At 60.5% G+C, this 21,165-nt stretch overlaps 2 protein-coding genes across 3 annotated transcripts in view; one reads left to right on the plus strand and one right to left on the minus strand.

Moving 5' to 3' along the window:
* DTX1 (deltex E3 ubiquitin ligase 1) overlaps window positions 1-5,304 on the plus strand; it is a 33,877-nt gene extending 28,573 nt beyond the window's left edge. The window contains exons 3-9 of the mRNA XM_047088534.1: window positions 1,554-1,615; window positions 1,975-2,136; window positions 2,407-2,468; window positions 2,950-3,108; window positions 3,186-3,347; window positions 3,445-3,534; window positions 4,178-5,304. Of these exons, the coding sequence (XP_046944490.1) occupies window positions 1,554-1,615; window positions 1,975-2,136; window positions 2,407-2,468; window positions 2,950-3,108; window positions 3,186-3,347; window positions 3,445-3,534; window positions 4,178-4,402 (922 nt within the window). The 3' untranslated portion in view covers window positions 4,403-5,304. The remainder of the gene's footprint in view (window positions 1-1,553; window positions 1,616-1,974; window positions 2,137-2,406; window positions 2,469-2,949; window positions 3,109-3,185; window positions 3,348-3,444; window positions 3,535-4,177) is intronic.
* Window positions 5,305-6,006: 702 nt separating this feature from the next.
* Window positions 6,007-21,165, minus strand: part of RASAL1 (RAS protein activator like 1) — a 29,364-nt gene continuing 14,205 nt past the window's right edge. For both annotated transcript variants that reach the window (XM_047088201.1, XM_047088200.1), the window contains 16 exons: window positions 21,025-21,106; window positions 20,813-20,944; window positions 19,062-19,150; window positions 18,251-18,368; window positions 17,975-18,128; window positions 17,538-17,602; window positions 17,142-17,254; window positions 15,947-16,139; window positions 12,781-12,918; window positions 11,819-11,960; window positions 10,488-10,660; window positions 9,384-9,521; window positions 9,159-9,294; window positions 8,257-8,377; window positions 7,317-7,393; window positions 6,007-7,056 (listed from right to left, as the gene is read on the minus strand). In XM_047088201.1, coding sequence (XP_046944157.1) covers window positions 6,917-7,056; window positions 7,317-7,393; window positions 8,257-8,377; window positions 9,159-9,294; window positions 9,384-9,521; window positions 10,488-10,660; window positions 11,819-11,960; window positions 12,781-12,918; window positions 15,947-16,139; window positions 17,142-17,254; window positions 17,538-17,602; window positions 17,975-18,128; window positions 18,251-18,368; window positions 19,062-19,150; window positions 20,813-20,944; window positions 21,025-21,106 — 2,011 coding nt within the window. In that variant the 3' untranslated portion in view covers window positions 6,007-6,916. The remainder of the gene's footprint in view (window positions 7,057-7,316; window positions 7,394-8,256; window positions 8,378-9,158; window positions 9,295-9,383; window positions 9,522-10,487; window positions 10,661-11,818; window positions 11,961-12,780; window positions 12,919-15,946; window positions 16,140-17,141; window positions 17,255-17,537; window positions 17,603-17,974; window positions 18,129-18,250; window positions 18,369-19,061; window positions 19,151-20,812; window positions 20,945-21,024; window positions 21,107-21,165) is intronic.

Here is a 21,165-nt window from a genome sequence, read left to right on the forward strand (position 1 = left end):
CCAGTAGCACCCGTGCAGGAGCGGTGTTCGGTGGCCTTGGGTCACCATAGTGTTCGAGGACCCACGCCTGTGTTCCCTAGCGTGTGGATGTGTCCGTGTGCTTGTGTGTCTGCGTGGAGGTGTGTGTGTGCATGCCTCTGGGGTGGCCTGTGTGTGTGTGTGTGTGCGTTTCTGGATCTACTGTGGCTGCACCCAAGCCTGCCAAGCATACCATTTGCTAAAAGATGCTTCCCAGCCAGCTCCCTAGTATCCTCTGTGCCTGCCAGGGGCAGGTGACCAGGCAGCCCCGGCCAGGCTCAGACCTGAGCAGCCAGGCAGAGGGGGTTGTCGCAGCAATTTCCCAGCTGTCGCGGCCCCCGTCCCTTCCTGGCACACCCCCCCCCCAGGCCCCTCTGGCGTCCCGGCCTTTGAGAACGCTCCTGTCCATCAAGACATCCATCCAGCGTTTTGTGCCCATCGACGGCAAGACAGTAGTTCACCTGTGTGTCCAAGCACTGAAGTCGCGAAGACGCAGGCAGGCACACGGTCCAGGTCACCGCGGATCTTCTCAGTCAGCCCTCCCAACAGCCCTGGGGGTGAGGTATCGTTATCCCCATTTTACAGGTAGGGAGACCAAGGGCCACAGAGGTGAAGTGACTCGCCCAGGCTCGTCACTGCAACACTTGCACGGCTTCCTCTCCCAGGTGAAGAGAAGACACTCCGTGACTCAGTGGGCCGAGGTGCGGGGAGGTGGCACTCTTCAGCTAGGCCGGCACGTCAACGGGGCGACGGTGGTGGTTCAGGGCAAACACGAGGTGCTGCTTTATAGATGGGAAACGGGCTTCTGAGAGGTGCCTGATGGGCTGCGTGTTAGCCAGACGGTTAGTGCTTATTATGCCGAGATATGAGAGCAGCTCTGGCTGATTTCAAAAGCCAGAGAGCTCTTTGGTGGGGGAAGGCGAAGAGGGGAGGCAGGCTCTGTTTTCTTGGGGCCTTTTCATCTGAGGAGGGGACAGTGCCTTAGTTACAGGAACTGTCATCAGTAGATCTTCGAGAGGGGGGACGAAAGTGTTCCGTGTGAAATGTCTTTGGAAAACCTGGATTCATCATTGCTAATCACAGTTCCTTACGCAGGACTTATCAGAGCCTTTAAGATGCTCATATATGTTGCGAATTTCCAAGGAGGCAGTGAAGTGTTTCATAACTCATTTGCTCCCTGAATCCTTCTTTCCCAGAACCTTTTATAGGCACTAGTGCTCCATATAGGAAACTTGGAGAAATGCTAGAATGGCTACGTCACTAGGAGTTGGGTTTCAGGCACAGCGGCCAGTGGAAGGGAACTGTTGGCCCCCAAGCTCTCACAAGGGAGTAGGGAAAAGTCAGTACTCATTCCACTGTAACTGGGGCAGAGGTCCCAATGACACCCCACCCCATAAGAGAAGGATGTCTATGTCCCTGGCGGTCATATTCTAAATGACACAGAGGTGCAGGTATGTCCGGAAGCCAAACTAGAGCCCTCGGATCTTCCGGTGTGTGGGGCTGAAGTCCAGCTGCGGCCTCTTTTCTCCCCTCAGGGTCCCCGCGCTCCCGGTGAAGAACTTGAATGGTACGGGGCCCGTCCATCCGGCCCTGGCAGGTGAGGTCCAGCCCCGGAGGAGCAGAAGGGCGGGGCGCACGAGGAGGCAGCCCCACCTGTCTGCCCTGTGGCCCCGCCCCTTGGCGAGGCTGGTGGGCGGGGCCCAGAGGAAACGCCCCCTACCGTTGGACCCCGACGCCGGAGTAGGCGGGGCCCGCAGAAGGCGCTCCACTCGGCTTCCAGCTGGGGTGGGGCCCAGGGCCACCCCGCCCACCCACCCGGGGGCCCCCACGTTCGGGGGCGGGGGGCGGGGCGGAGCAGGTGGGCGGGGCCTGCGGCGTCCTCCCGCCGGCGGGAGGGCTGGGTGGGCGGGGCCGGGAGAGCGCTCCGCCCCCTGACCGCCCCGGCCGCGTCCCCAGGGATGACCGGGATCCTGCTGTGTGCCGCCGGCCTGCCCGTGTGCCTGACGCGGGCCCCCAAGCCCATCCTGCACCCGCCGCCCGTGAGCAAGAGCGACGTCAAGCCCGTGCCCGGCGTGCCCGGGGTGTGCCGCAAGACCAAGAAGAAGCACCTCAAGAAGAGTACGCCTTCCGCGCCGACCCTGGCCCCACTAACTAACCCTTGACACTGACCCCTCAACTCCCATCTGTTCTTAGGACTTAGGCCTCCACCACCGTCTCCTGATCTCCGCTCCCTTGCCCCTGACCCCCTCCGCCACCAACTCTGATTACATCAGCCGCTGGCATGTGACTCCTGCCAACCCCTCTGTGACGCCCCCCCCCCCCGCCCGAGCCAAGCCCTCAGGGCGGAGACCCTGGGCACCCTCCAGCCCGCCCGCTGTGTCCTTGCAGGTAAGAACCCCGAGGATGTGGTTCGAAGGTACATGCAGAAGGTGAAGAACCCGCCCGATGAGGTGAGCCCCCAGCGGAGGGTACTGGCCTGGGCAGACCGAGGGCCCAGCCCCTGACCTCCCTTCTCCTCCCGTGGCCCCGTGTGTTACAGTCTCTCCCCCCCAGTTCGGGCTTGGCCTTCTCCCTTTTTCACAGTGTCTTCTGATGGACAGAAACGCTTAGGTTTAATAGAATCACATTTACCGATCTTTGGATGGTTGACGGCTTTCGAACCTTATTTGCACACATATTTTCCACCCAACGTTCTAAGTTTTGCCTTAATCCCCCTGGAGAGGGGTGGGGGGGTCATCTCTACCTCTGCCATGTGTCGCCAGTGTATGGGGGTGTCCTCTCTCTCCCCCCCTTTGACAAGGGGGCACCGGAGAGGGGGCCGTCCGCCACCCTTGGTGGCCTGGGGCCTGGCTCCCGCCAAGGGGCAGCGCTGACCCGAGGGTGTCGTGCCCTGGCCCGTCGTCAGTGTCCCCTCTGCGCCCCCTCCGTCAGGACTGCACCATCTGCATGGAGCGGCTGGTCACAGCATCCGGCTACGAAGGCGTGCTTCGGCACAAGGGCGTGCGACCAGAGCTCGTGGGCCGCCTGGGCCGCTGCGGCCACATGTACCACCTGCTGTGCCTCGTGGCCATGTACTCCAATGGCAACAAGGTGGGGCGGCGCGGGGGCAGGGGGCGGGGCCGGGACGCCGCGGGGTGGGGCCTCACCGCCGGCCTCCCCTGCCCCAGGACGGCAGCCTGCAGTGCCCCACGTGCAAGGCCATCTACGGAGAGAAGACGGGCACCCAGCCGCCCGGGAAGATGCAGTTCCACCTCATCCCGCACTCGCTGCCTGGCTTCGCCGACACCCAGACCATCCGCATCGTCTACGACATCCCCACAGGCATCCAGGTGAGGCCCCCGTGCCCCTGGCCCCCGCCCCGCGGAACCCTGCACGGGTCCCCCACACCTGTCCGTGACTCAAGCGTCTGCTGCCCGCCCCCCACAGGGCCCTGAGCACCCCAACCCAGGCAAGAAGTTCACCGCAAGAGGCTTCCCGCGTCACTGCTACCTGCCCAACAACGAGAAGGGCCGGAAGGTGGGTGCTGGGAGGGTGCGGGGGTGTGGGAGCAGGCCGGGGACCCCCCTCACCCCCAATCCCTGTTTCCTGCCCGCACCGACACTGACCATCACCTCCTAGTGCGTGTCCAGCCCCGCCAGGTGGCTTCACACACCTGGGCTCATTTCCAGCTTGAGGAGGTCAAGGTCTTGACCCCATTTTACAGATAAAGAAACTTAGCCTCAGAGAGGGCAAGTAACTTGCCCAAGATCACACAGCTGGTACACTACGGATCGTGTGCCTCCCTTGTTTTTCGAGAGAAGCAAGAAATTCTGATTTTCACGTGAAATCCCCAGGCCTTTGAATATTGCCAAAGAAGTCACAAGATGGCTGTGAAGTCAACCGAACACAGCCGAGGGCCTTCAGTTGGAGACCCAGATGAAACGGGCAGATAGCCTGGAAAGAGCTCTCACTGCAGGCAGGGGGGGGGGGGGGTCCCTCTAGGGAAGGAAGTGGCCAGGCTGGGCGCCCGCGGGAATGCCGCAGGGCTTAGCAGGTAGTGAGAGGGCCACAGCTCGGCCAAGGAAGGAGGGAGGCTGGGCGGGAGGGGCTCCAGCCACAGGGGCGGGGCTGCCCGCACCCTCCGCTCACCCCCCCTCCTGTCCCCACTCCTGTCCCCCAGGTGTTGAGGCTGCTCATCACCGCCTGGGAGCGGAGACTCATCTTCACCATCGGCACGTCCAACACCACAGGCGAGTCGGACACCGTGGTGTGGAACGAGATCCACCACAAGACCGAGTTTGGATCCAACCTCACGGGCCACGGCTACCCGGACGCTAGCTACCTAGACAATGTGCTGGCCGAGCTCACAGCCCAGGGCGTGTCCGAGGCTGCAGCCAAGGCCTGAGGCCCGGGGGCGGCCCACCTTCCCTCCTGCTTTGCCCCTGGTCCGGCACTTGCCTCCCTCTGCCAGGCGCGTCCTGGTGGCCCGGGTTCAGGGCTGGGGAGGAGCCCGCGGAAGGAGCCAGAAGCGTCCTGGGGATTTGGCTGATGGCGGTTGGAACGATGGGAGGAGGATGGCAGGCCAGCCGGCTCCGACCCGTAGCTCCCTGAGAGGGTGGCGGAGAGAACACCGGAACCACAGTAACCTCCCTACGGAAAAGACAGAGCCCCACCCCCTCGCGCAAACACACGTGTCCTGGTGAACACACGCACGCACACCCACGTGCCTCTACTTACCCCCAGGCTGGGGGGAAAGAGACAGAAGACCCCTGCGCCTGGGGGAAAGGGGCCCCCCTCTGCTACCCACTGATGGGCACTTGTGGGCCCAGGGGGCAGAACCCCAGGTTAGTCAGCAGTTTTGCAAAGGGGCAGGCCAGAGAGAGGGGGACTAGAGGGACCTTGTTTTGTGCTTGTGTCTCTTCATCCTTCTGGGACTCTCACCTCCTTCTTCTCCCCTCCCGTCCCCAGGCCTTATGTCTGTCCCAGATAAAGGCACTGTTCTCCTTTCCTCCCCATCCTGTCCTCTCCGCCAAATCGCTCCCAACGCCGAGATCCAAAGGCCGGATGAGGCCGAGCTTAGGCCAGCGGGTCTAGAAAAGCAGACCGGACAGCAACGAGTCCATTTCCCTTTCTTGGGAGGGGGCAGTGGGGTGGCTGATGGTCTTGGCCAACCAGGGGCCTGTTGCCCAGGCAACTCACCAGCTCCGCCTCTGTTGATTGGCTGCCGCGGTGGAAGTCAGCCAAGATTTAAAGGGACGCCAGCGATTGCTCTTTGGAAAACCTACCCGTCCCACTGTGGGTGGAGAAATAAATGGTCTTTCTCCTCACTCAGTTTTCTTTCCTGCCGAGACGGGGGCTGGGTGGGTGTCTCTGTTCCTGGGGGGGCCTCTGGCCCACCCTCCCGGGGAGCTTGCAACAAAACGATGACCCCAGGACCACTGCCTCTCTCGGTCTTGGGCAGCTGGGGTTGGAGGGTCTCCATAATTCTCTTGTCCCCGGATACGCAGCGGGTGTGAAGGTGGCCGAGGCAGAGGGTACCCAAGAGGACAGGGCGGAACGTGCTCTTCTCTCGAGCACAGCCCAAGGCAATGCACACAGCAGCTCCCGGGTACAATACTAGGAATGAGGGACTTGGGCTGGGGGGCTGAGAGCCTCGGAGAAAACACGGAGGAGCTGGGCGACATCGTGATCGGCTCCTGGAGCCCCAGCCCCTGCCCTAAGGGAGGAGGGCCGGGTTCTGTCTAGATACAGAGCCCGGGATCTGCAACACGCTTCCAAATCAGCCTCAGCAACGTCCCAGAATGCTGGGTGGCTGTGGCGGCGGCTGCGGCTCCAGGCGACACCTGCTGGCCACTCTCGGGATAGCGCTGCATCTTTCCCGGTCCCCCTTATCCCTAGATACATACTTTGGTTTCTGTCCCACCCTCTAGTCACACAAAACCAGAAATGAGTCCTTGGAAGCCTTTCCGGTTTTTCCCAGAGTGGGTGTTCTCATTTTACCCTCTGTGATTCATTCTCAAGATCTCACTTCAAACCCTAATATGCAACATCTCCCGGCCCCATGGTCTTCGAATCTTGCGTTCATCCGTATCACCTGGGAAACTTGTTAAAAATCCTGATCCCTGCACCCACACGCCTTCCGATTCTCATTCAGCAGATGGGGCCCAAGCATCTGCATCACTAGCAGACACCTAGGGGCTGAGCTTTGGACCACAGTCTGAGAAACCCCTCCCTGGCTCGCGAGCCACCTCCGTGGAACCCAGTTTGACAGCCACACATCTAGACACTCCCTCCTTATTTTATACAGCATGAACTGAGGCTCAAAGAGGGGACAAGAGCCTAGCCCAAGGTGTCCCAGGCTCCAGGGGTCTGAGTCTGGCGCACTGGGCTCCCAGCCCCCATCATTCCTAAGGGAACCCGATTCTGGAAGCTGGCGGTTAGGACTCTCGGCCAAGGCAGGGCTCAGGAGGATCAGTGAGGCGACGCGGATCGGCAGACGTGAAAACAGGAAGGGCTGAGCCTCTTTCGTGCCTGTCTGGGCAACAAGGCCACGTGGGCATCAGGGATTCACGTCCAGCTGTATCCAGCAGCTGGGGGCCATGGCCTTGTCGGTGTGAGTAGAGGCCGGTCCGGTTTAGCAGAGACTTTCAGCTGAACCGGATGAGTCAGGCTCCTTCTCTCCCGTCCACTCCCAGCTGCCTCAGCCCGGAGACTGAGACTCATTCAGTACAAGGCCAGCCCCCTGCCAGAGGGCTTCCGTGCCTGAGGTTCTGGACTTGGGGCACGGAGACTGGGAGATCTCCAGAAGCATCCGCGCCACAGCATCGAGGAGGTACAGGGCAGCCGAGAGGGGCCGGGGTGCCCTGAGAGGGGCCCGATGGCCCCTTCCTCCTCCTTCCAGGCTGGCTCTGGCATCTCCTCAGTGCCCCAGGGGACCCAGGGCCGCTTTCTGCTGCTCCCGCTGCTGGAGCTCCTCGTGGGCTCTGTCCAGATCTGCCAGCACCTCCAGAAGGCGGCCAGCTGCCTCTCTCTGCCGGGCCAGGGCTTCAGGACAGGCCCCTGGGAGGGAGACAAGGGGCCGCGGGGGCTCAGCCGGGCCAGGGCAGGCTCCCGGAGCCCAGTCCCCGTGGCTTTTCAGGCTCCAGACCGGCCTTGTGCCCCCAAGAACCCACACACTCCATCCTCCCCACTCACCGCACCTGCTGGTGGACCGGAAAAGGGGGAGTCAGCGGGGGTGGGGGGAGGAAATAGGGGCGTGCTTGACAAGTTGTAGGAGGCGGCCGAGAAGGCAAAGAAAAGGGAGCCCCTTGACCCCTTACCTTCCTTGGTCCCCGAGGCCCTCATTGTATCCGCCTCCGGGCTTGTATCTATGTTGAAATCCTCCTGGAATTTCATCCTGGAAGTTGCAAGAGAGAAAAGACAAGGTTGGTCCCTGATCCCCAATCTCGTTCTCTACCCCAGAGGTTCTCTGCTGGTTGCAGGAGGCGTTAAGGATTCCCGGTCGTCACCACCACCGCGACCATTGTCGTCATCACAGCAAAGACAGAGTGCAGACGCTACTATAAGCCCTTCCCGTGTATTAACTCACCTCACGATCACAACAAATGTATCTGAGGTAGGTACTTACTATTGGCTCCATTATACAGTCCACTGAGACACAGAGAGGTCAAGCACTCGCCTAAGGCTGCACAGCATAGTAACTGTTCCCATTTACCGAAAGCTAACTGCGACCAGGCATCGACAAAAAGACTTCACCTGTATTAGCTCATTTGACCCTCGGGACAAGTCCAAGAGGCAGGCGCTGTGACTGTCCCTATCTCCCAGATGAAAAGACACAAGTACAGAGAGGGTAAGCAACGGGCCCAAGATCACACAGCCAGTAAGCGACTGGCTCAGACTTTGAACCCAGGTCAGGCCAGCTTCAGAACCCGCTCTCTAAGGACTTGGAGCAGATCTCTGCCACTGACCGGTGGTGATGCCAACCAGGGGGGAAAAGGAGCACATCCACGGTCCGGGCCGGGTCCCAGGAGCCCGGGATGGTAAAAGATCCCGGACCCACTTCTGCACTAGGGCCAGCCTGAGGACGCCTCCCCGCCTCGCCTGGGGCCCGCACGCCCTGCCCGGCCAGGAAGTCAGCTGATGCACAGGGAAAGAATGAATAAATGAGCCGGGGAGGCCGTGGGAGGGTTGGGGGGCGGGGGGCGCAGAGCTGGCCTGGCTGGTCACCGCGGGGGAAGCGGAATGGGTGGGGGCGCCCACCTGAGCTGGTCCCGCCCCAGGAGCAGCTGCCGGTACACCATCTGGATCTCAGCGTCGGGATCCAGGGGGTCACTCCAGTCCCCCAGGGTGACGGCCGAGTGCGTGCGGCTGCAGCCGGCAGCTGAGGGGAACACGGTGCCGTCAGCACTGCCTCCCGCCGCCCCTCCGGGAGCCCCCGTGGCAGAGGGTCGCCAAGCCCAGACCCTTCTGCGTCTAAAACCACTCTTCCCGCCTCCTACTTCCTTCAAGCCCCGCTGCCTCCCCCCCCCCCGCCCCCCCACCGCCCTGGCTCAGCAGAGCAGGAGCGTCCCCTCCCTCCAGCCTCCTCCCACAGGCCCGGCTCCAGCCACACAGGCCCTTCTCGACCGTTCAGCTCTCCCCGCGCCCCCTCCAGGCCTTGCTCGGGCGCTTTGCTCTGCCTACGACCCTTCCTGACCCCATCCCAGTCTCTCCACCCTCACTGCTTATCGCCTACTCTTCTCAGGTCATGTCTCAACAGCACCTCCTCCAGGAAGCCCTCCTTGATCTCCAACCCTGCGGCCGGCTCAGAGGCAGTCTCTGGAGCCTCAAAAGCCTCATTTTGGTACTTGTAAGACCGTGGGACACTTGTCTGGTTATCCACCGGTCTTCATTGAGAGCGAGCCTTGACCACCGGATGCTGGGCCCATAGAAGGTGCTTTACAAAATCTCTCACACGCAATGCGCCCTAGGTGCCGGTGGGCGTTCTAAGTGCTGAGAACACACACTCAGTCCGCACAACAACCCTGGGAGGCAGCCACTGTTCCCCGCTTGAAGAGAGCGAGGCGCACAGAAAGGTTAAGTAACCCGCCGTGGGGGGGGGCGGGGCACCCGCTGATCGACAGCTGGGGAGGGCGGAACCTGAGCCCGCCCCGCCCCCTCACCTGAGCGCTCGGCCTGCAGGCAGCAGGTCCAGCGCGAGCTGCGGAAGGCACCCGGGTGGCAGGCGGCCAGCTTGTCCGGGTTGGGGGCGCTGGCCTTGCGCAGGGCCGACAGCCACTGGTTGAGCTCGTTCACATTCTGCAGGGAGTCGGGGCGGGGGGGGGGGCGGTCAGGGGTGGAGGGGGGCCCAAGGGACGCCCTCCGTCCCCATCCTTGCGGTGCCTCACCTTGCACTGGAGGTAGGTGGTCCGCAGTGCCCCGGCGCCGTCCTGCGCCATCACCTGCATCACGTGCGGCAGCTGAAAGGCGCCCTCGTCCACGCGCTCCACGGCGCGGATGTGCGACACCGGGATGGAGAAGCGCATCTGGGAGACAGGGCTGTGGCTGCAGGGTGGGCCGGGGTGCGGGGGGCCCAGCGGCAGCTTTCCTTTGGGGGCGTGCATCAGGGAATGGGGACGGGGCGGGGGGCGGGGGGCGGGGGGGAGACACTCAAGCCTGCGTCTCTGTGATCTGCGATCTGTGCGTGTGTGTCCGCGCTCTTGTGCCGCGAGTCCCCCCCCAGCCCTGCCCCATCACTCTCTAGGTAAGCCACCACCTCGCCGGGCATCAGTTCCCATCATCACCAGACGTCAGAGCAACCACCCGCACAGCAGCTGGGGCGTGCCTCCCGCACTCCAGCCTGTCAACTGCCACCAATGTCTGAGGCTGAGCCTGTGTGCAGATGAGGTCACTTGGCCCTCCCGAGGCCACTCAGCCAGTGGAGGCAGAATTGGGAACCAGGCATTTGAACTCTGGAATCCATGCTTTGCGGACAAAGTAGGAAGGATACGCTTGCGCACCCTCTCCAGCGTTCGCCATCATTTATGGGCGAGCGGACAAGAAACGCGTCCCAGCACGGGCTCGAGCTGGTGCTGGACTTGAATGGCAACCCCGTGAGACCAGGGACGTTGGGCCTTGTGTACTGCTGTACTTCAGTGCCTGGAACGCTGTGTGGTATACAGCAGGCGCTCAGTAAATGTTTGATGAGTGGCTGAGTGAACGAATGTCGGCCCGTGCGTGCCTACACGGCCAGGCATGTGCCTCTGGGCGGGAACATCTCAGGGCGGTTAAGCATGGTCCGTGTCCCGTGCGTGTCCACGTCTGATGGGGAGCATGTGCAGGTACAGGCCTGTGCCTGTCCTGGGCCCACGCTGGCCCAAAGGCGTGAGCAGAGCCTGGCCTGAGAGCTTGACTTGCTAAGTCTTTGCCCCGTTCCTGGGCCTCAGTTTCCCCCTGCCTACAAAGAGGCAGCTCTGTGAGGGAGACCCCTCCACTGTGGGCTGGGGCCCCACCTGCCACTCAGGACTCCTGGAGTAGGAGAGAGTCTCCCCGCTGAGCCAGAAGTAACGCTTCTTGAAGGCAAAGCGTGGGGCCAGGCCGGCGGGCTCCTCCTTGCGCTTCAGCAGGTAACCTTCACGAACAATCACCGAGGGGGCCACCAGGGCCCTGGCTGGGCCCCGAGCCTCTGGGAAACGGGGAGGGGGGACAGTGAACCCCTCATATCCTGCCCTGCCAGGGCGCCAGGAGCAGGATTCTCTGCTCCCCCCGGAGGCAGAGGGATGAACGGGAGGAGGGGTGTCACTGAAGGTGGGGCGGGGAGCATAAAGTCGACCTGGAGAAGCCCTCCCCTGGAGCCCCACAGACAGTGGGGCAGGCAGCCAGCGGGGGTGGAGGTGGGGTGGGAGGGTGGGGGGCATATCCTACGAAGTCAGTCCAGGGAGGGCCCAGGATCTAGCCGCCTGGGGAGCCCAGACACAAGAACCCTGCTATGTCACAACCAGGGCTCCGCCTTCTGACACGGTGCACCTGTGTGACTCACACCCAACTGTCTTTTGACGTGGGCCCCACGTTGTTATACAGACTTAACCCCAACTCTTGTGCCGAAACGTGTCCCCTGCCCCATTTCACCCCATATCGAGGCCCAAATCCTTCCAGCTGCTTCTGAAGCCACACACAATCCGGCCCCCGCCTCTCCTTTGCTCCCCCTCATTCATTCCTCTACGTTGGCTCCTCACTGTTGCTCTCTGTCCCCCACCTCAGGGCCTTTGCACATGCGGTTCCCAGCCTGGAATACTCTTCCCGGGGATCTTCATGGCTTGCCCTCGGTCTTCCTTCGGGTCTTTGCTCTAATAGTACCCTAGTGGGGCCACTTCTGGTCATCCTACCTAAAAGTTCACCCTGCCACCCCCCACCCCAACATTTCCTTCCCTCCTTTGTCTTTTCTACTTACTCCCCAACACACTATGTTATTTGCTAACTCAAATTCTGTGGTCCCCGTTAGAATAAAACTTCCACGAGAGCAGGAATTTCTTGTCTCGTTCACTGCCGTTTCCCCGGCACCTGGAACGGCGTCCAGTAAGCGCTTAATAGATATTTTTTGGTTGCGCGACACCACGTGATGGTATCCACCCACCACACTGGCCGCGGTGGCCTGGAGGACGGGGCCTGAGCTCTGTTCATCTCTGGGACCTGGCACAGAATGGGCCAGGGAGCGTTAGCTGACTGACGAGCTGACCCACCGGTCCACAGTCTCAGTGCCGGGGCGGGCAGGGGTCGAGCAAGGGCGGGTCCCAAGGGCCAAGTAGAGTGACAGGCCAGATGTGGCAGAAACACAGGGACTCACCCTCCCCGTCCACATCCACCAGCTGGTCCAGGAAGTCTCTCACACGTGAGATGCTCTGCAGCAGGAAGGGGTGCAGGGGGGCCATCCATAACTCCTTGCCCTGGCCCAGCTGCTGGCCCAGGTTTCCGATGCTCTGCACAGCCTGGCACAAAGAAGCAGGGGACGCCAGGGCCAAGGTCACTTCAGGGGGAAGGGCCTTCCGTGGCCCCAGAACGGAGCGCCCAAGTCCTAACTCCCAAATCAGTGCTCAGTGAAAGGAGACTCATAGCAGCACCTGCTTTGAGTCATATCTACCCCTCCCTGGGGACAGATACGCACCCCCAGCACCCTTACACTGTTCCCTCCGGAGCTCAGTTCCCCCGCCCAGGACCGCCTGACCCCTATCATGCACACTTTGGAGCCCATCAGAACCTCAAAATCTGGGGCTCCTGGCTCGCTCAGTCAGAAAAGCGTGAGATCAAGCCCTGCATCAGGCTCTGCACGGGGCGTGGAGACTGTTTGAGATTCTCTCTCTCCCTTTCCCTTTGCCCCTCCCCCACTTGTGCTTTCTCCCTCTCTAAGGAAAAAAAAAAAGGGGACGACTCTTCATCTTGGGGTTGTGAGTTCGAGCCCCCTGTTGGCTGTGGAGATTGCTTAAATGTATAAGAACTTTCAAAAAACCTAAAAAAGGAAAAGAACCTCAAAATATGGCCACTTCGCGAATGATGGCCTAATTCATACTAAGGTGCATAGGACGACCAGCCTGCTTCCCACTTCCCTCCTGAAAGGGCAGAATTTCCGTTTCAAGAGAAGAAGTTGGATAATGGAATGAACGCCTTCACACTCAGGATGGAAGGCTAATGGATGTTTCAGACAGGTTTCTCTGGGTCTCAAGCCATTTCAGCAGGTTTGGCCTTCCGGCTCCGTTCCTGTGCTTTTCCCTGGCTGAGAACACCCAGGCTGTGGGACTCCCTTTGCAGCACCTTGGCAAGAAGTAGCAGGGAGCGGCTGGTCTGGGGGTCCGCATGCCGGTCCCGGAGGTCAAACAGCTTCGGGGTAAGGATTGCAGGGGCGAAGAATCGCAGGAAGAGAAAGCCACTTATGGCCAGGTACTTCGCATCCTGCCAAGAGGAGCCGCAGGTGAGAAGAGCCCCCCAAAACCCACATCCCAGATGGGGAAACTGAGGCGAGGGAAAGTGGGACGGGAGATGGGCCGGGAGGTCACACTGGTCCGCCAAGACGGCTTTTTCTCTCTGGACCTCAGCTTCCTCCCCTGGAAAGCAGAGGAACAATACCGATCCTCCACTGCAAGCCCCGTGCTGAGGGCCCAGCCCCGTGAAGGAAGCACCCTCATCATTCCCCGCTCACGGATGAGGAAGCAGACGTTCAGAGACTCCAAGTGACTTGCCCAAGGCCACACAGCTGGGAGTGGCAGGGCCGAGATTTGAACCCAGGCAGGATCTGAACACGCAGCTCTCCATCACGCCCTCCGGCATTCGACCCCCGGTACTGTGCTGAGTGTCAGGACTAATCTGAACGACCGACAGTCCTAGGGGGTAGGTGCCATTATCCCCATTTTCTGGATGAGGAAGTGGAGGCTCAGGAGAGAACCCGGTCTGGCTGGCCCCTCTGTGTGAGTCCCGGGCCTGGCCCACCCGCAGCCAAGGCTGGTTCCTCCAGCTCCAGCGGAGGGAACGCAGAGAGAGGGCGTGCCTTTATCCTGGGTGCCTCTGGTTCTCCCCAGATCACTCCCCACCCACCTTTCACACTTGCCCAGCTGTATTTAGCCCAAAAATGTGCTCCGGTATTTATTTAGGGGTTGTATTCACACATGAGACAATACTCTCCCCGTCTCCTCTGCGCTGACGGTGAACCCTGCCTAAAGCTGGATGCCTGAGCCTGCCCGGAAGGGGGGTCTCTGCCCCCAGCCCCGCTCCTCTGGACCCCTGAGCTGCCCCCGAGGCCACCACCCCCTCAACTGCCATATTCCAGGGTAAGTTTAGTCTTCGAGATCAGCTCTTTGACTTCCTCCTTTCTTAAGGTGGAACGGGTGTCAGGGTGGCAGAGAAAGGGGTTCCCCTGGGTTTCCATGACCCCATCCACCCTCATGGGCCTGAGGAAGTCCCTGCTCCGTGCCATGGCCTCCGCCCCTCCGTGGGAGCTAAGGACCGGGGGACACTTGGGTGTCACCGATACTGGGTTCCCCACAAGGGCCAGGCTGTCTGGCCTCCCGCTCCCCTTCCCTCCCCCTGTCACAGCTCTGTCCCACTTAGCACCTCCAGTCCAGGCGACAGCCTGGCAAAGTGGGGCGTAAATCAAGCGACGTCCCAGTTTGGAGGCCGAGAGCTCACTCCTCAGCGGAGGCTGAGAGGAGAAGGAAGGGACCCCCGCTGGGAGACCAGAGGCCTAACTTTGAGTCCGCCACCCTTGGCCAAGGCTCTTTAACCTCTCTGGGCCTCAGTTTCCCCATCTGTAAGCAGAGAGTGGGGAGAAGTATGGCTTAATCAAGGGCTCTTAACTCAAGCTCTAGGGACTGGGCCGTTACATCTCCAACATTTAGCAGGTCTTAGATTATTCGGCAGAGTGAACCCCCCGCCCCGCCCACATTTCCGGTACATCAGCGCTCCATTAAGAGCTGGCCTGATTTGATGTCATTTGTAAGTGAGGCCAACAGCCACCTTGGGAGGCACGCTGACCATTAAACCAGGGGAGCTCAAACTGGTAACCCCCAGGCCAGGCCAGCTGCCAATGCATAGTAACTGGCTCAAAGTTTTGTCATGTTGTTCTTGTTTTTAGGTGAACTGGAGTCAACGTTTTATTTTTTGGGGGGGGGGGTATCTTTGTATTTAATTTTTTTTTAACGTTTATTTATTTTTGAGACAGGGAGAGACAGAGCGTGAACGGGGGAGGCTCAGCGAGAGGGAGACACAGAATCTGAAACAGGCTCCAGGCTCTGAGCCGTCAGCACAGAGCCTGACGCGGGGCTCGAACTCACGGACCACGAGATCATGACCTGAGCCGAAGTCGGCCGCCCAACCGGCTGAGCCACCCAGGTGCCCCAGAGTCAACGTTTTAAAAATGAGCGACCTCACATAAAATCCAGAATGTTGGCTTTAGAAAATAACCCCTGGGGCGCCTGGGTGGCTCAGTCGGTTGAGCGCTCACTTTGGCGCAGGTCACGATCCCACGATCCAGGGGTTCGAGCCCCGCATCGGGCTCTGTGCTGACAGCTCGGAGCCTGGAGCCTGCTTCGGATCCTGGGCCTCCCTCTCGCTCTCTGCCCCTCCCCTGCTCGTGCTCTGTCTCTCTCTGTCTCAAAAATAAGATAAACATTTAAAAAAAAAAAAGAAAGAAAAAAGGAAAGAAAGCAAACTCTGAAGAGCTGGCCATGCCGGGTCCCCATTCCCGCCTGGCAATAAGGGATTGAATTCTGCAGCTGCCCCCTTAAGACAAGCTGTGGGGGCTCCAGTTTGCCACAGTCCCTACGACGCCCTAGTGCCTGCCCCACACCTTGACTGCTTCGTTCATTGATCTCACCTTCCTGAGGCCTGCAGCGCTCGCAACTTTTATATTAACGTTGGCAAAGCACTAGCACATGCAGGGATTTATCTCTAGACCACTTGGGGCGTCTGCTATGAAGCACCTACTGTGTGCCGACATGCCCTCTCTCTCTCTCTCTCTCCCTCTGACAGCTGAAGTTAAGAAGCACTTACTTTGTGCCAGATTCTATTATTTGGTGGCTTCGAGCAGATTCAGCAGCCAGATGCCTAGATGGGTGTCTATCCCAGCAACACCCCTTCCTAGCCATTTGACTTAATCTCTCTGGGCCTCTGTTTCCTCCTCTGTAAAATGGGAGAATACTGGTACCCACCCCATAGGGTGGATGGGAAGGCGAAGTAAGGTAATGTGAGAGGAAGAGGAGGTCCCACCCAGGGTAAGGACTAGATACAGCATTCGCTGCTGCTATTATTATTATTATTATTATCATCATCATCATTATCATTTTCATTATTACTGCCCCTGGATCCCAGACCCACAGACCCAGATTCTGTCCCACGTCTGCCCCGCCTCTCTGTACACCCCTGGACAAGCTACTGCCCCTCGCCAGCCTCAGTCTCCCCATCTGCCCCTTGGGAACGTGTGGCCCACCTCGTGCTCCGCCTGGGGGAAGCGCTTTTGCACGCACTGGTGCAGCTGCTTGAAGGCGAGGCGCATGGCAGGCGGGCAGCGCCCCACAGAGCCCACAATGGCATCCACGATGGGCCCCAGGTAGCCCGTCAGCAGCCCCAGGCTGGCCTCCCTCACATGCTCCTCGGAGGGTGCGCCCTTGAAGGAGATTCTCCTGGGGAAACAGAGTGGCCGTGCCTCAGAGCCCAGCATCGGTCCGCTCAAAACCCTCCGCCAGCCCCCACCGAGCTCAGAGCACCCTCCTTCCCCTCCCACCCCCATAACCTCCCCTCCCACCATTCGCACCCGGGTTCTTGTTGCTGCTTAAAAAACACGCTGAGCTCATTCCTGCCTCGGAGCCTTTGTACCTGCTGTTCCCTCTGCCTGGGACACTCTTGTGCACACGTTTAGCTTCAGCGTGCCCGCCTCAAAGAGGCCATCCCTTCCCCGTCACACGTCATCACACACCCCGGTTCGGTGCCTTGTCAGCGTGGACATGCCGGACACACGCTCCCACCTCAGGGCCTTTGCACGTGCTGTTCCCCCTGCCCGGGATACTCCCCCTCCGGATCTGTGCACGCCTCCCTCCCTCACCTCCTGCCAGTCTTTGCTGAAACGTCCCCTTCTCTGTGAGGCTTTCCCTGTGACCACCCTAGGGAATATTGCAAGCCTCTCCCCTGCTCCCGGCACTTCCCACGACGCTCCCCTGCTCTGTCTTCCTCCATTTCACCGATCACCTTCAATAACCTTCTTTAGTTGATTATGCACCTCCCCCTAGAAGACGGACTTGCATCCATTTCTTCCCCGCGGGGCCTCAGCGTTCAGCCAGGGTCTGGCGCCTAGTAGGTTCTCGGCAGCTGTTTTTGCCGAGGGGGTGATGGGACAGCACTTATCCCCTTCCTTCTCGTCCCCACACAGGTGTAGGGTCCGTCTCGCCCACCTCAGAGCCGGGATCTGAACCCGGGGGCTCAGCTTCGGAGGCCCGCCCGCGACCACTACCCCTTCCAGCCGGAGGAGCTCGGTGCTCACCGCTGAGGCTCTCGGCCCGAATGCAGGGCTCCCCAGCGGCCGGGCCAGAGGGAGGGGGAGGCGGTCGGCACAGACCCAGGCAGACAAGGCTCCGGGCGGACAAGGGGGCTGTCAGAGGGTCGCGGTTCACCCCTCGGGCTTCGCTCACCTGGTGCGACCCAGGTCTATCTTGCAAGGGTCCAGCTCGATGTATCTCTTCTCCTCGAAGACGCGGTTAATCACGGGCTTCAAGACCTCGTGCAGGTAAGGCATGCCCACGAGCTGAGGGCAGGGGGCGCCGCGTGGGGCAGGGGCTGAGGATGAGGCTAAGCCGTGCCCATGAGCCAGGGGCGAGGGGCAGCACGCGGGGAGAGGCTCAGAGGGAGATTGAGGCAGGCCCAAGAGGGCAGGTGGGGGGCGCTCTCCAGGTGCGACTCAGGGCAGGGCCAGGCACCAGCCACCAGCACCCCAGCTCGGCCAGCCCAGCTCCGGGGTCCCAGGAAGCACTGGAAAAGGAGTCCCCTCGAAGGAGCCGCCTCTGGGCCCCACCAGGCCTCTTGCTCACCTTCATAAACTGTTCCATTGACTTGGATGCCAGGGAGTTGGAGCGGAAGAGGGTGTTGGGGTCAGCTGGGAGGGCAGAGGGAAGTGTCCTCTGGGATCGGGGGCTGGATCCACCCCACCCCACCCACCCAAGGAGGGAGTCATGACGTTCCCGCCTCAGGAACCAAGGAGAGCTGTAATATCAACTCCATGCACAGTAGAGGAGCCCAGACTGGTTAGATGAGCTGCCTAAGGTCACACAGCTCAAGAGCGGCAAAACCGGGGCCGGAACCGGGGACTGCGTCCCCACTGGCTGGCGGTGCACAGTGTAGGGACCCCCCCCATCCACACACATAGGAGCCCCTGACCTCGGCCTGAGGCTCCCCGTCTCTCCCTCAGAGACCTTGCGCCGGCCCCTTCCTTGAGGAGTGACATCTGGGGCTCATGCAGGCAACTCACTGGTCCGGGTCACCTCGCGCCGAGTGAGATAGTCCAGAAAGGGCCCGGCCAGGCCCTGGCCAAGAAAGAGCTTCACCAGGTTGGTGGCAAGGTCCTGGCGGCAGTCCCCTGAGGTCAGCTCCTCCAGCACGGCCAGGGGACTAGCGGCATCCTCCTGGGCAGGGACAGGAGGCAGGAGAGGTGGCCCAGGGCCCCGAGGGCAAAAGAGCCCAGATAGGGATCTCTGAAGCAGGGAGAGGCCTTGGTGCCGGGCCCCGGGGAGACTGAGGCACCCACCTCTGCCGGGCCCCGCACAGCCTCCGTGAGCAGCTCCGTGAGCGGCCGGTAGTTGTGGGAGGGCAGGATGCGGTCCTCGATGAGGCGCACTTTCAGCCGCAGGGCACCCAGCTGCCCCCTGACCAGCGTCAGGCCACAGGGGTAAGAGCATCGGGCGGGTGTGCACAGGGGCAGATGGCCAGGATAGGCAGGGGTGAACACAGATATAAGGAGCATGGATGTTAGCCAAACAAGGCAGATGTGGGCAGGTGCGAACCGATACTGACATGGAGAGACAGGAAGGGACGGGTACAGTCACGGGGCGCCTGGTGGCTCAGTGGGTTGAGCACCTGACCCTTGCGTTCGGCTCAGGTCATGAGCTCACGGGTTCGTGAGTTTGGACCAGCCCCACCCCCCTTTCAGGCTCTGTGCTGACCAGCCTGCTTGGGACTCTCCCTCTTCCCCTGCCCCTCCTCCCCCCGCCTCCCTGCCTCAAAATAAATAAATACACTTAAAAATTTTTTAAATAAATGCAAATAAAAACAGCGTGGCCAGTCCACAGTGTACAAGAACAGAAGATGTGGACAGGTGTGGAGGGACCCAGGGCTCCGAGTGCACATCGACTGGTGGGGACTGACACGTTCACACGCAAACACGTGGATGGGTATACGGTGAACCCATCTGCACATACGAAACACACATTGCGAGACAGACACTTGTTAAATGGGTGAACGAAGGGACATGGTGGCGGCTTGTGGGCTGACCGGGGCACCCGTGAGGACGTGCCCGCAAGCTGAAGACAGCACTCAACACGAGCTCAGCCTACATTTACCCAGAATCCTCCTCAGCTCTGGGGAAGGGCAGGAGACGGAACCAGCCACGGGGAGGGTTCTGCTGCAGGACCGGTGGGGGAAACTCCACCTGCAGGGGGGACACACAGACCTTCAGCTGAGCCCTGCCCGCCGAGGCCCAGGCCCCACCCAGCCCTAGAAGGGCTCGGGCTGCCCACCCAAGGAGGGGAGGCACAGCCTGGCAGGGGCCACCTCCTCTCTCCTACCATACCCTATCAGCGCAACGGCAGCCACGCTCCCTCCCCCAGTCCCAAATCATCAGCTCCTGCCAGGACCCTGAGGGCTTCCACGGGACACTTAATTTACAGTTGGGGAAACTGAGGCTTGGAGAGACGGGGCGACTCGCCCGAGGTCACACAGCTGCCGGAGGCAACATATCTGGACCGAGAGCCTTTTCCGCTCTGTTTGGGGACACAAATCACATCTGCCAAGAGGCTTAAAGACAGCCCCGGAGGCCCCCCGAGCCCCACCCCCTCTCTCTTAAAATATTATAAAGATGTAATTTGCATCCCATACAAGTTTTCGGTCCACTCACGGAGCTGTGCAACCATCACCACTCATTTCAGAACATTTTCTATCAGCCCCCCCACCCCCCACAAAGCCTGTACCCATAGGCTTAGATGTCCCTCCCCAGCTCCCACCCCAGCCCCGGCTCCTGTAACCACTGATCTACTTTCTGTCTTTACACCGTCTCCTCCTCCGGACAGCTCACAGAAATGAAATCATAGAATCTGTGGGTTTATTGGCCTGGCTTCTTCCCCTTAGCGTGTTTGCAAGATTCATCCACGTGGTCGCAGGGGCCAGTGTGCCCTTCCTTTTCATGGCTGAGCCCTAGTCCCTCGTAAGATACACCACGTTTGATTTGTTCATTCACCTGGGGATGGACATTTGGGTTTTGCTTCCACACCTGGTTGTCATTAGCAAGCTTTTGTGTGGACAAATGCGTGCATTTCCCTTTGGCGCGTACCTAGAAGTGGAACCGCCGGGGCATGTGACAACTGTCTTTAACCGTTTGAGGAACGGCCAGACTCTTTTCCAAAGCAGCTGCACCATTGACATTCCCCCCTCCAAGGCTGTGTGCAACCAAGCCTCCCTGTAACTTGCTCTAATCTCGTCTCCTTTGAAAAACTGTCAGCCCGGACTGTATCCGCACTACCACCGAGAGGCAGGGACAATCGCGCTCATTTTACAGATGCGTAAACTGAGGCTCCAAGAGAAAGACCTTGAGCCCAGGGCTTCCAGGGGTAGGGGTTAAGGGCTGAGAGTGTGGTGTCAGAGAAACCTGAACTCAGGTCCCGGCTCTGCCATTTCTTAGTCATATGGCCTGGGGAAAGCCACTCAACTTCTCTGAATGACCCTCGGTTTCCCCATCTATGAAATGGAGACAATAGTCCCCACTTCATAGGGTGGCCGCTACCGGTACGGAAATTAGATTATGCTGGGGAAGTACTTACTTAGCACGCAGTCATCCTGGGTACTCTCACCCTAGAATGAGAATCTGGGCCTGCCCCGTGACCTTGGGCAGGTTCCCGCCCCTCGGAGAGCCTCAGTCTCCTCAGCTGTACAATGGGGCGCTGGGACTCCATCGCTCAGGCCTGGCCAAGGAGCCAGTCGAGACAGCTTTCACATCTATCCTTCCAGATCCCAGGATGCGCAGCCCCTTCCCCTCCCCTTCCCTCTTGGAGGCAGAGGGAAGCCAGGGTGTCGGGGGGTGGGAGTGGGGGTTGCTTACCATGCCCAAGAAGTCGTTCTTGCCCACCATGTCCCAGTCCCAGAGCTCCACCCGCAGCGGGGCCGGGGCACCTGGCATCTCCTGAAGTTCCAGCACCTCATCCCAGTGTGGGAAGCGGGTCTTCTTAATGGTCTGGGGGAGGGGGAGTGAGGGAGGGCTGAGGAGGGCCCATCTTGAGGCCCGCCCCTCCCTGGACCCACACCACCACTCACTGAAGTGTCCAAGCTCTGACTGCCCCAGAACACACGTGCAAACGGGTCAGAGGTGCCGGTGATATCTCGGGGGGCCAGGTCCCTGGAGACAAATGAGGAAAGGGGTGAGGGCCGCAGGACCCTCAAGGACAAACACCCAGG

This window comes from Lynx rufus, unplaced genomic scaffold (genome assembly GCF_022079265.1).
Source record: "Lynx rufus isolate CCGP_SWC_20201006 ecotype Redwood Valley unplaced genomic scaffold, mLynRuf1.p SCAF_24, whole genome shotgun sequence".
Lineage (NCBI taxonomy): Eukaryota > Metazoa > Chordata > Mammalia > Carnivora > Felidae > Lynx > Lynx rufus.